General features: G+C 37.2%; 1 protein-coding gene across 1 annotated transcript; it reads right to left on the bottom strand.

The window, feature by feature from the left end:
• Nucleotides 1–427: 427 nt before the first annotated feature.
• LOC109107950 (KN motif and ankyrin repeat domain-containing protein 4-like) lies at nucleotides 428–13,218 on the bottom strand. The gene is made up of 10 exons (XM_042714159.1): nucleotides 12,764–13,218; nucleotides 9,796–9,871; nucleotides 8,186–9,706; nucleotides 7,888–7,936; nucleotides 7,387–7,710; nucleotides 7,191–7,275; nucleotides 6,161–6,380; nucleotides 5,064–5,206; nucleotides 4,709–4,909; nucleotides 428–817 (listed from the first exon to the last, which is right to left on the bottom strand). Exons 2-10 carry the CDS (start codon nucleotides 9,821–9,823, stop codon nucleotides 707–709), a joined length of 2,682 nt encoding a protein of 893 aa, XP_042570093.1. The 5' UTR covers nucleotides 9,824–9,871; nucleotides 12,764–13,218; the 3' UTR covers nucleotides 428–706.
• Between the last annotated feature and the right edge of the window lie 794 nt (nucleotides 13,219–14,012).

Raw genomic sequence — 14,012 nt, 5'->3', positions numbered from 1 at the left:
GTGATCTTAGACTCAGTTTTTTTGCTGGCTTCCATAGCTGCGATGATATAGTTTACGCCAAATGGCAACCCTGGGTGTAGAAGTAGATTCAATTGCCATATGCTTGTTCACAGAGAAACAACTCAAAAAATTTAGGCCCTTTCCCAAATCACAAACCTAAACCCTGCGCTCTTCCATGCTTAGTTCACACTTTCGTGACATGAGGATGCATAGTGGCCCCAAAAGTGGCACCAATGCTGAGCTCGCCCCAGTGTGGGCTCAGCAGAAGTGTGCATCGAGGATGCATAGTGGCCCCAAAGGGGGCACTCATGAGCAAGCAAATCATGAAGCTTAAAAACGAATGGGACACCCTACGGTTGTGTGGCACTTACATAGCCTAATACATTGTGTTCAAATTAATTGTCAAATTGATTCAAAGGATCTGGACTAGTTTTATAGAATAGTTTTAATTTATTGACATAAGATGAAAAAAAATGAAACTGGGTTGGTTACAAAATATATTTTCTGATCTCAGTAGAATTTATAGTAAAGATGCACATTTAAACTGTTATTGCCAGTTCTGAGACAGTTATATGTACATTGACAAGCTTTATATTAGCAAACTACTGTCTTCTTGACTTTATGATATTGACATGTTATTGCTGATCTTTTAGCAGTAAATATACATGAATGTTTATTAAAGTATAAATGATGTCCAAGCTCCACTCTAAGATACCTTGCATTTATCTGAGCTCTTGGTTTCTGTGCGGGCTTTCAGGAGGTCTGCTATCTCTGTGTGAGAGGCCTGTGTCGCCAGAGATAACGCACTGCGACCACCCTAGAGACAAAACAGAGATGTATGAATGTGATAGACAATAATGCATGACATCTACTGAGATCTAAACAGAATGTGGATTAGGGATGCCACAATTCTCATTATAATATTGAACCGCTTGGTACAACATCCAGGGTTCAATACGTGCTTGTGCCAGTGCTTTTTTTTTTTTTAATTTTTAAAACTCGTTAAAACAGACATTACTAGTCTTTATAGCACTCAGTAATGGCCAATCCATCCTATTTTGGGTAAAAATAGGAAAAAGAATACTTCTCTCAAAATAAATTTTAAGTAGACATGATAATGCATGTCTTTTTTTCAGTGTACAGAAGTGTACATGAGTTCTCTGTTGTTAATTTGTTTTATAAATCACATTTTAAATCGCAAAAAAAAAAACACTCCAAGCCATCAGAAGTTTCAGAACTGAACTGAACTGAAATGAACAGAACTGAAAACCGTGGTTAAAAAAACGAGGTATGTTTTGATGGTTAACTGTATTGTTTCGTAGTGTGGATATAGCATGTCTTTATCATAGAGCTACAAGGCTAAGGATTACATTCACATCAAGTGTTGAATGTGGCTCAAATCAGGGTTGTTTTTTTCATATGACAAAAAATATAACATATAAAATTACATTTTGCATGGTGACTAGCAAAATCAGAATTCATGATTTTACATCAAAATATCTTCATTAAATATCATGCATACTAAATCCTACGATATATACTCTGTTTACATCAAAATATCATGCATTAAAAATCATAGATACTAAATACTACGTGTATGTGTACTGTGTGTGTGTGTGTGTGTGTGTGTGTGTGTGTGTGTGTGTGTGTGTGTGTGTGTGTACAAACAAAAAACAAGAAATTTTAGTATATACACGTTACTGTTCAAAAGTTTTAGATCAAGTAATATTTTACATTTTTTATGTAAACTTTTAGTTAGCAAGGATGAATTAAATTGATCAAAAGGGACAGCAAAGATTTTTAACATTGTTACAAAACAAAAATTATATTTTAAGTGAATGCTCTTCTTTTGAACTTTCAATGAGTAAAAAAAGGAATTAAAAATTATTTATATATCTAGAAAAGCTGTTTATCGTCTCTTTTAGTTCAAACACCAATTATGATGAGCTTGAAAATGCAAAATATTGTCCTAATAAATATAATACTATAACTACAATAGCTAATATTTATAGTAATAAAATATAACAAAACATAATATAACAAGACATTTATAATTTTACAAAACTTCTATTTCAATTCTTTTTGAACTTTGTATTTCTGCTTATAAATAAATAAGCAGCACATCTGTTTTCAACATTGAAAATACTGTAAGTAAATGAGCACCAAATCAGAATATTAGAATGATTTCTTAATGATAAATTAATAAAATTAAAAAAAAATATAAAAAAACAACAAAATTAAATAACATGAATAAAATTAAAAAAAAAACATAACAAAATAAAATTAAATAAAATAAAATAAAATTAAAAAAAAACACACAAACACACACACACAGTTTTGATGAGCATAAGAGACTTCTTTCAAAACATTAAAATATCATACCGATCCCAAATTTTCAAAGGGTAATGTGTATATACGCACACTCACACACAAACACACACACACACACACACACACACACACACACACACACACACACAAAGGCTGAAAATCATATTGAAAGATTTTGGGTTTCTTCGTAACAGTCTAAAACTACTACCATCACTAGTAATGTTTTACCATTCCCTGAATGTCATATGTATGAGTCGAACAGTCGGACATTAATCAGGAAGCTTCTATCTGAAAGACTGCAGGAAGTCTTTACAACACCCGCTCTGTTTTAGAAGATTTATTATTTCTCAGAACAGCTCTTCTGTTGTAATGTGACGCAGATGTGACCTGACTAACGCTCTAGTTTCAGCTGTGGGGGAGCAGACTTGACAGCTTTCATTTTGTCTTACATGCATCCACATTTTCTTGCTTTCTTTTTTTTTCTCGTTCTCTCATATAGAGCCGATAAAGGCACGTCTGTGTGGGATTATTTCAGCTGCCAAGCAAAGATTTCTCCTTTCTCACATAAAGTGATTAGACCAACATTTAGTAAGCATTATTTGTACACTGGAGGCTGTCAGTTCCTGATGTTGTTTGTATGAAGAGTGTGAGGCTAGCATCATGTTAACATGAACTGACCATTTCCAGAGGTCAGACAGGATTGTGTCCAGCAGGTGGCAGTTTGTTACAGATCAACTGTGTAGCAGAAATGGCTCATTGTTGCCCTTTAACCCACGCTGAACTTACTCTAAAGCGCTGTTGTCTTCCTCCCATAAAGTTTCTTCTCTTTCTTTTTTCAATAAAATTATTAAAGTTGGGAAAATGCAGCATTTTTATGAAATGTAGTTTCATAAATAGTTGACTTATACAGTTGACTCATGTTAACTAGTGTTTGTTATTCCCTTACAATGAAGGTCATGCTATTCTGAATGGTTTAAAAGCAAAAATTGGCAGCTTGTATTTTTGTTACAGTGCATATTCTAATTACCCTGTATAAATTATTAGTTCACTTCTATTACAAAATACTGTTATGAATTCATGTGCAGTTATGTTTTAATTAAAACAAAAATGGGGGAAGCAACATTAAAATTTGCATTCTAAAATTAAGTAAAAAGTAATTTCACAATGTAAATATTATATAAAATATATAATACATTAAAAGCATTATATAAAACCTGACAATAAAAATGGAATAAGCACCTATTTCAAAATATTTATTTATTTATTTATTATTATTATTATTATTATTAACCACCTTTTTTAAGCATAAATTATGATATAAAACTTTTAAAATCTTTTTACCTTTGGGTTGGATGTTGGCTATGCAGAGGAATTTTTTAGAGAAGAATTAATATAATTTCTACAGAGTCCCACAATTGACTTTTGGAACAAAATAGATATAGTGGCCACAATAATTGTAGGTGGGGGGAGTGAATGTACAGCGCTCTCTCCACCCTCAATACCACGACTGAGGTGCCCTTGAGCAAGGCACCGAACCCCCAACTGCTCCCTGGGTGCCGCAGCATAAATGGCTGCCCACTGCGTTCACTGCTGTGTGTCACCGGTGTGTGTGTGTGTTCACTGCTGTGTGTGTGCACTTTGGATGGGTTAAAAGCAGAGCACGAATTCTGAGTATGGGTTACCATACTTGGCTGTATGTCACGTCACTATCACTTTCACTTTCAAATTACCAATTTGTTCTCACAAGTTATTAAATAGTGAGCATGTTTTATTGATTTGTTTCAGTTTAATTGTGGCCATATTTTGTACATTTAATTTTCAACAAAAAGCTGCACATTTCTGCTTTTAAACCAAGCGGCAACCTCCTGCTCTCTCTCGTGAAGCCAACAAGGAAGTGACTAAAATTGCAAATCACAATACAACAACAATATAAACCAAACACACACAATCCCAAAAATAAAAACTCCAAACCTTAAAAAAAAAAAAAAAACACATCTACAGCCTGGTACAAAAAATTATTTTGGTCTATATAGCTAATTTAGCCCTTCGTGACAACTGTGTGGGGGGTGAATTTTTTTTTATGACTCATCAGTTTAAATTATATTAAGCCTTAAAGTTCTGCATAATTAAGGGCGTGGCCACTTGAGTGACAGGTGGATTGCCGCTGCTGACACTGCCGTCGAGCTAGGTGGGTGTGGCTTCAGCAACCAGCTCACGCCTTTTGTTTTTATACAGTCTATGTTTTAAACCTCCCAGAAATCTTCTGAAAAGGTTAGTTATTGGAGCTGTAATATTATTCTTTATACTGTTGGATAAACTTACGGTTAGCTGTTTTTGTTTTCTGTAAAGGTTTGGACAAACATGCACAAGAAATTACCTTGTCTTTTAAATTGACATCGCAGTTCGCGTCCTGTAACAAAATTCGCACAATGTTGATGTGTCCCCGATCACAAGCACTGATCAGTGGAGTGGTTCCTGCATGATCCTGGGCATTAGGATCTGCTCCCTGTTCTAGCAGGAGCCGCACCATTGGAACATGTCCATGTCTTACTGCCAAGTGAAGAGATGTTTGTCCCACCTAAAGACACATTTATTTACAACAGAAGAAAACACATTCATCTACTGAAACTTTACAGAGCATGCCAAATCTTATGTAAATAAGCCGTCCATTTCAAACAAATCGTTTTGATATAAAGTGTACACTGTGCCAACTGGCTGATGCCACCCATCACCTGCCCAACACAGGCGTTGACATCACCGAGCTCCATCAGCTGCTGGACCACTTTCATGTCTCCTGGTGATTCTACAGCTGTCAAGGAGGCCAGCATGATAGCGGTGTAGCCAGACTTGTTTCTCAGGTCCACTTCACATACACCTAAGATTAAATGGAAGAAAGCACAGAAAGTGTCCTTTAGTTCAGTTTAGGTTTATTCTTTTTGTAAATATTGGCACTTGTTGTACTGCAATGAAAATTTAATTTGAACTGTTTTTCTGTTTGAATCGCTAAAAAGGCAATGGATGAAAGCTGGAAGCAGGTCAACCTCAAGTTGAATATTCAAAGAAAACTTTATTTGGACAAAATAGTTTTTCAAGCACTAGTGAACTGCCACCCTGTCTACCACCTTAAAAGGCAGCTCCCAAATTAAATGGAACTTCACAAGTGACAGATTTGGAACGCTCTATTTAGGTAGCAATGTGTGTGCCACACTAAAAATATAGCAGTACTCAAAAGAAGCACAAAAGAGAAACAACTAATGATTGATCTATTAAGAGTTTGATGTTAGCATGTTGCTAAGCTAACCATGCTATATGCAAAGCATAAAATGACATAGCACACACAAATAATCCATTGTCCAAGATGAGTTGGAAAATTTTAGTACTTCTACAGTTCCATTTATCCACTTGTTAGAAACCAACTTTAATTAAAAAAAATAATTAATTAATTAATTAATTAATTAAATTACAAATTGGGCCATTACTGAGGTATTTTATGTCATGGAATAAAATGTGGGGAAAATGGACTTCTATTAGGATGATGAAAGTCCACAAAAAGCTAACTCGTTTCCAGATTTTAGTACTCATTCCTTTACCACTCTATTGACACTTGTCAGTACTAATTTAAATGAAGGAATACAATACTGTCTATGTATGAACAATGAATGTGACAATAAATGTGTTTTGCTTTCATTAGCCTCAAAGACTACAAAGATAACGTAATTTTCTACACCATAATAAAAGACCTGTTTTGAAACATCTCTTTCCAAGCAGTTAAAAATATGAGAAAATGAGATAAAAAAAAATAATTAAAAAAAATCATATTATCACTGACCTGTGTCTAAAAGGAGCTTAACAATGCTGAAGTTACAGTGAGACACACTATAATGCAAGGCAGTGTTCCCATTATCATCCACCATGTTGACCAGGAACTGAAGGACTGTAGGTGTTTGTGAGTTAACCTCGTTGAGATACAAAGCAACAGTGTCTGTACATGCTCCCTCCTCAGCAGAGATGTGAAACCACTGCTGGAACACTACAGTGAGAGCCTGGCTCTGCAAATCATCAAAGAAGACCAATACTAGAGGTACGACTTGACAGGACAACAAAAACATCAAAACAATTGATGGATTCAGCTCTGCATGGTACTTTGGTAACTCGTTATCTGACAGAGTCAAACTTGGCAGAAGTAAATATTCATTTAGCAGATGCTTGTCTCCAAAGTACAGCAACTAGCAGTACACTTCTTACAAGGACAATCTCCCTGGAGGTACTTGAGAATAAGGGCCAGATTTACTCAAAGCTCTTCCACAGCGCACACCCTCTTTTTGGTGTTAAGAACCTGCTGTAAGGATTTACTAGAGACAGTGAAAAATTGGCTATGAAAAGGCATGGACAGTTATTTTTGCGACTGACCTTACTGCATATGCATTTGTAGGAGTTTCCCTTTCAGATGCAAAATTTATTGGAGGAGAGTATTTAAATAAATCATGAAATGTGAGTCACTAGGGTAAGGCTAGTCAATTAACTGGTATTTGTGTCATTATTTAACAACCAAAAAAGCATGTCTTAACCCATTCGCTTGACATGGCTGCAATAGTTTTTAATTTATGCTGCTCTTGGTAGATTGCATTGCTCATTTATGACACTTTTATGGGATTCTGGTCTTACACTAATTTGCCCGATTTAGTAAATCTGGCCCAATGTGACTTGCTCAAGGGTTCAGTGTTGATGGTTCAGGTCTCATTTCATGCAGGACTTAAAAGCAACCCTTTGGTTTCTAGCTTCAAACTAATACAAAAAACCACCACCTAAAATAGGCAAGCTGGGAATATAACACATATCAACTAGTTAGTTTGAATTACCAGTTCATTATCAGGTTCTGACACTTTATCCATGTGGTCTCTCAGGAAATAGCATGCCTCTATGAAATCTTTATCAACAGCTTTCCTGCAGAAAAAAAACAAACAAAAAAACAGGTGGTTTGCATATGTGTTTAAATTTAAAAGAAAGCTTCTACATCTCATATTGCTGTATGACCTAAAGATGTATTCCTCTCACCTGTTTTCCTTCATTGCCAGAGATTTCTGATCTGATTCCATGCTCAAAGAAATGCAATCATTCACCTCTTCCCCTATCTGATCCTCTAGAGCTCTTGCCTGACTTGTTTGCTTGTGCAGATTTTCTTGTTTTGTGGTCTCTACATCTATGGCATCTTCTTTTGGACTGTATTCTGCATTTTCACTTTTGCATGTTTGTATGCTGGACTCTGTTGTCCATGTGGTCCATAGTTTGCCTTCTTTAGTTGTATTCTTCTTGAGGCCAACATCCACTTCTGCATGCTCTTGTAGTTTGATAGCAGTACTTATTCCCTCTGTCTCCACGCTCCCCTTCAGAATATTGAAGGTCAAAGAGCATTAGTATTCTGAAGTCACTGTTTTAGTGAATTCATCTGAAGTCACTGTGTATGACTATACAACAATACTTTCTATTCCAAGACCATTAGTACTGTTTTACAAAAAAAAAAAGAAAAAAAAATGCCCATAGTGGTGATAGATTTACCTGTCTCTTATGCTGATTGTCTTCCAATGTTCTGTCTTGGGGTTCTCTCCTGGAAGAATTTCCATAATTTTATAGTCTCAATTCACAGAAATACCACAAAAGACCATCATACATATTTTCATCATACACTGACAGAAAAGAAGTACAGCTCTTGCAGAATAGCTTGTCACTTAGTAGCCTCAAAAAATAAACCTTCTAGCTTAACAGCCCCTAAAGGGTGCATATTAGTACCCTTTGAGGGTACCCCAGTTATAAGCTTGTTGTACCCCTAAAGGTGCGATTGAGTGCACTGTCATACCTGGTTGTGAAGCATCATCAGTAGGAACCACATAGAGGGTAAGAAGGGTGACTAAAGTTGTTAACTTCTCTTGAATAGTGCAGATACGTGGAGGCAAGTGGTCTGAAGACATTTTCCCTGATGAGTCGTATTCGCAAAGGCATTCCCATTGCTCCTGAAGGAGCTCTTGTAATCTTTTCACATGGTGCTCCACGTCTCCATGTGATACTGGAGGTTGATCCAGAACTTGAGAGACAGTTGCCTCCTCTGTTGGCATCTCTTGCCCACTTTTTAATGTTTCCTGCAGTTCTACCACAGTTTCAAGACTTTGTGTACTTACTAAGGAGCTCTCAGATGAAATCACCTTGGCCAGTGTGTGCCCCATTTCAAGCTGTACGGTCAACTGCTTGATCTTCTCATCCTTAAGAAGACTCTCCTTTACTTGCTGCTTCAGTAAAGCTCTTGTCTTGTCCAGCTCCACCTCCAATTCATGAAGTTTCTGTTCCAGCAAAACAACTTTTCTCTGGAGAGTTTCAGTGAGAGACTTAGTTTTGTCTCCGTTTTCCAAGAGATCTCTTTCTCGTGAGCCCGTTTTACGCCTTTCAATCTCTGGAAGAAATCTTTCTGTAGTTGAAGTCATTGCAACTGCATCAACTTGTTCAGAAGAAGCCTTGACATTTTCCTCTAGCCGGTCATATTCTCGGTTCATCCAGTCATCGCTTGCTTTGTCTTGATTTTCTTTGATAGATGAAGGAGTGTCCCAGTTCTTAATGTGTAGAGGAGCAGTAGGTGCATCCAGTGGCCCGGTGGTTTTGTTTTGGGAATGTAATTGGAGTAAAAGTCTCTCTCGCTCCTCCTGCAAAATACATATCTGCGCCTTGAGCTCAGGAACGACTCTGATCTCCTCCTCCAATTCCCCAACTCGTTCAAGAGCTGCAGTGAGCCGCTGGAGGGTCCCGTTTGCTCTACCTATCCTGCTGTCAGAGGCATGGAATACATCTTCAGAAGAGCCATTTTCCTGCATTAGATATTCCTTGGGGCTGCTGGGACTGGTTGGATCCTCAGTTGACTCAGAGTGTTTTCTCAATAATACGGTCAAGGGTAAACTGGAGGCTCTCAAGAGATTTGGCCTGACGTAACGTCCTAAGGGCTGCTCATCAAAAGCCTCCATCTCTGCAGATGTGAAGGACTTATAGATGTGTTCTCCCCTCCTGGCATAGCCAGCAGACACACTGTCACTAGATCGAAACTCAAAATGTTGTTGAGAGTCTCCCAGTTTTGTTTTGGGCCATAAAGTGCTTACTGAGTTCCACTCTGTAGCTCTGCATCCATAACCTGGAAGGCTTAAGTTACGTGACAGGACGCCATTATTTCGTCCTCTTTGCCTTCTCTGCATTGGCACTCTCCTAATAGTGTTGCCTTTCTCAATGTCATCAACATACTTGAGAAAGTCCAGGTCCAGATGGAATCCATAGGGTGTCTCTACAGAATAGGAGGGTGGTCTTCTTTGGCTCCCATTCTCTTTTGGAGAGATGCCATTCTCTAAAAGAGAAACACAAAGGAGAGTTGCAGAAATGATGCACAGTATGCAAAGCAGTCCAAATGTATTCAGACCACTGGAACTGCAGTACCTTTCTGGGTATCCATTGGTCTTAGCATAAGTCTGTTTTCAGCTTCATGTGGTTTTTAGTTTGTGTCTCCTACCACCTGAGGGCAAAAAAACATTGCTGTTACTCTGATGTGTTAAATGAAACAGAATCAAGAGCTTCTAAATGCTGGGAACACAAGTTGAGATGAAAGTAGGTTGTGTATGATTATTTTGCAGATTTATAGAGCCAGACTCTTTCTTCTCTTTCTCTCTATCCCTCCCCATCTCTCTTTCTCTATCTCTCTTTGACCACGCAGCACTTTTAAGGCACCACAGAAGCAGCCACAGCCCAAACAATGTGAGCTATGCAGTAAACACACAAATAACTGAGACCAAATACTTCCACTGGCTCACATACACACAGACAACCATCTTGGCATAGCTCACACTGGTAGAAAACAAATCCATCTTATCAAAAATTGCAACTGCCCTTCTTCCATACCTGTCTGTTCCACAACTCTTCTCTATCAACATAGATCAGCCAGACAGACAAACAAACAAACAAATGGGGGCTGCCCTTTTTTTTGGTTATGACATACCTCAGTATCTGACTATGCTAAGGAAAACTGATCTGAAAGAACTGATATAACAATTTAGGTATATGGGCCATGTCTGACAAAAAATGCATTGCTGATATAGTCTTATGCTGGTAGGAAAATAAGGATGAAGGATTCTTGTCCGAAACATACTCATAGAAAATTTCCTGACAGATGTTTCCTTTTTCCCGAAGATCCACTGGACACAGGGATGTCCACCTTCCGGCAGAGTTTAGCTCTGGCCCTAATTAAACACACCTGAACTGGTCTTCAGGATCACTAGAAACTTCCAGACAGGTGTGTTGGAGGTAAACTCTGCAGGAAAATGGCCATCCAGGAGCAGGATTGAACACGCCTGTTGTGTAGATATACACCTAAACTGTGTTGGTAGGGCACATGTTTAAAATGCACTTTTACTCACAGACACACAAAGACTGACACAAACATATTTTCACCTCTCTCATATGCTGACACGATATATGCTTAAACCTACTTTATGCTAGTATGTGAACTCAAATGTGCTTGATATCTCACATTTGTCACCAGGGACACTGAGGTGGCTTTACTTTAAAAGGTCTTCCACAGTCAGTTTTCTCTTTCAGGTTAACAATTAGCCGGAGCAGCAATATGAAAATTGCTAGTTTAGTTAAAGAAAGTTATACTGTTGGCATGTTTAGAACTAGCTACATGAAAGTGATACATCCAGTTTAATAGCACACGATTTGATGTTGAAGACCCCTTGAGTACTTGTAGAGTTTATTTCTGTCCTAATACTGAAAATTTATTTGCACCACTGTTACAAACAACTGTAATATAAATACTAAATTATTATGAGTGCTTTTAATTGCTTCTAGCATACAGACAACTTTAATACTGAGTCTTAATTCAGCCATTCTACTAGATTTAGGATTTATTTGGTCAATTTCACAATGTAGTCTGTGTTCACTGAGTAAGGCACACTCCATTTCACAGTAATGATTATTGTTCCCTTCTCTTTTTTGCAGCACAAAGGAAAAAAAATCCCTCCTCTCATTAAATGTACTTCTCTCCACTGCATTCTTTCTTACACCACAAATTGGATTGAAACTCATGACAACAAAAACTGCTACCACTCTAAGAACAAAATTTGAAACACTGTGTCCTCTGAAAGGAACGGACAATTTCAGGTGATAGGTCAGGCTCTGAGAATGGAAAAAAAAGACCAAACTGGAAACATGAGAGGAACAAACATTTTATCCTGCGGAGAGTTTCAAACTAGTCTGCTACAACTGGAAGTTTTTACTTATATTTGAATTTCATATTCAGTCATATACAAGCAAACATTACTGCACAATGCATAACTTCTAAATTACAGTGTGGCTTTTCTAATTGTGTTTTTTCATACAGTATCTCTCTTTGTTGTGCTATATAACAATAAATGTGTCAGATGACACAATCTGTTCACTCTTTCTTCTCTAGCAATAGCATATGTTATGCTAGCTGTGTTTTGACATGCACATTTAACAACTCAAGTAGACCTGATTCACTTTTACATAAAACAGACTGCTGGTCCTGCTCACTTTCTCACTCACTCACATTTTTAACACACACAATAGACAGACGTTTCAGTCTTCCTGTTTGGTCCTGTAAGCGGTGTGGTTTCCTTGGGTCAGATCCTCATTCTTTCTTTTTTGTTTGGAGCTAGCTGGAGGACTAAAGCCAAAGATCGGTTCTCCTGCTCTCTGACCCCTATCACCCTTTCACTTTAGGGAGAGAGGGTGTGGCTGCTACTGGACTTTATAGAATGACTACTGTGAGAAAAGAGATCTATCTATCTATCTTTCTATCTATCTACATTTTCTTATCCTTACGGTGTTGTCCCACAGTATTTGGACCATGCTGACAATCTTGGCTCTCTGCCAACAGCAATATGTGCACGCACACCAGTTACATGAGAAGACATGTGTGCAGCAAAGTAAATTCTGACTCACTGTATAATCAAGCACATGAGGGACGTTCAGCACTCGGTGCCTGAGGAACATTCAAGAAGAGTCTTTTAAAGTCACCATTTGAAACCTCCTGTTCATTGGCTCAAAATAAGCAGTCAAGGAAATCTCTCTATTGTTTTAGTGAAACAATCACTACATCAGAGGAAAGTCTTTGAATCTCATTTGAGACACCCAGAAAAGTGGACTTCCTAAAAAGTTGTTTGTGCATATAAACAAAATTTTAAAATTTAATTTAAATTTTTGCAGTATTCAATTACAGTGCACAAAAATAAATAAATAAATAAAGTCTGGACACCCAGAGTTTAAATATATCCTTAGAGTTTTGCTCAAACTCTTTGACTTGACTTCTCTTAAGGTTTTTTTTTTTTTTTTTTTTTTTTTTTTTTTTTTTATACACTAAATTAAATATTTTAGGGCTGTATCTTACCTTAAACATAACAAGTCTGGCATTGCGTCCTCTCTGTGCTGGAGTTTAGCCTGTTCACCTCTTCACTTTTCTCCTTCTTCTGAGAGGCTTCAGAGGGAAAGACAGGCAAAAGACATTCAAGCAATGCCAATGTAAAAATTCTTGCAAAACATAAGCAGTGTTATTGTGTGTGGAGGGCTGTGGGCACTCTGGCCTTTCATGACTCCACCCCCCACCCAATCAGAGCCAGTGGGTGGGAGGCAATCTGCATAAATCCTTCAATGAAAGTAAGAGGGCGGGCTGAACAACTGAGAGGTGGGCGGAGCTTTGTGCATCTAAGGGATGTTTCTCAAAACAGGATCCATGTGATGGCAAGGGGCCCGAGTTTACTTGTACAATCTGGGGCACTCATGAAACTAGCCCCACATGAAACTGGGTGAAAGAGGACACTAGAGTATCCCGTCAGAATCTCCGAGCACATGCAGCTACACCCGCCCACCCACATGCTTTAAGTGTAATTCAATCCACTGTATCATAGTGCTCACCATCCATTATAATCATGAAAATAGTGCAGGGTTTTCATGAGTATAGGGCACAGAGTGGTTGAGGCTCTCTCAGGACATGCCATTCATTCTTTATGTATCTCCTTTCTCTTCTGCTCTTCATTTTAAAAGTATTATTGGAGGTTTTCAGCAACAGCATCAACAAGGAAATGCTTATTGAACATAGACATCAGGAAAAGCTGACTACTTTTACAAGTATTCAAAATGCTGAAATGGAATTCTCTTTTTTCCCTTTTAGTTTTCCTTGTGAAAAAGTAGTACACAATAGCAAACATTTAAAAAGCCTACTTATGGAAATAACCTACGTTAAAAGAATACAATTGAGTTTGAAATGAATATTACGTTTTCAGACATTTAATTGCATGTTAATTACAATTAAATGAAAATGTTGCTGTATTATAGTAAAAAGTTATATTAAAAGCAGTTAGTTGAACTTAAGAGTGTTTTTTTTCGCACTTATATAGGACTTAAATAAATATGCAATTTCATAATTATTTCTATAATCTTTGAAATAAATGCTGACAAGCATTTATGCAATAATAAATATACTTTAATGTAATTTTATTGAAACTTGTGTTATTTATGTAAATATACATTTGTAACACTCAACTGTTACACAGCTGCAATTTAGCATGTTTGAAAAATATAAACTTAATATAAACTGAAATATCAAATAACACACTAGAGTTAACATGTTTATCAAGTAC

This window comes from Cyprinus carpio, chromosome A2 (genome assembly GCF_018340385.1).
Source record: "Cyprinus carpio isolate SPL01 chromosome A2, ASM1834038v1, whole genome shotgun sequence".
NCBI lineage: Eukaryota > Metazoa > Chordata > Actinopteri > Cypriniformes > Cyprinidae > Cyprinus > Cyprinus carpio.
The sequence above is the reverse complement of the archived record's forward strand: the minus strand, read 5'-3'. Positions and strand labels throughout refer to the sequence as shown.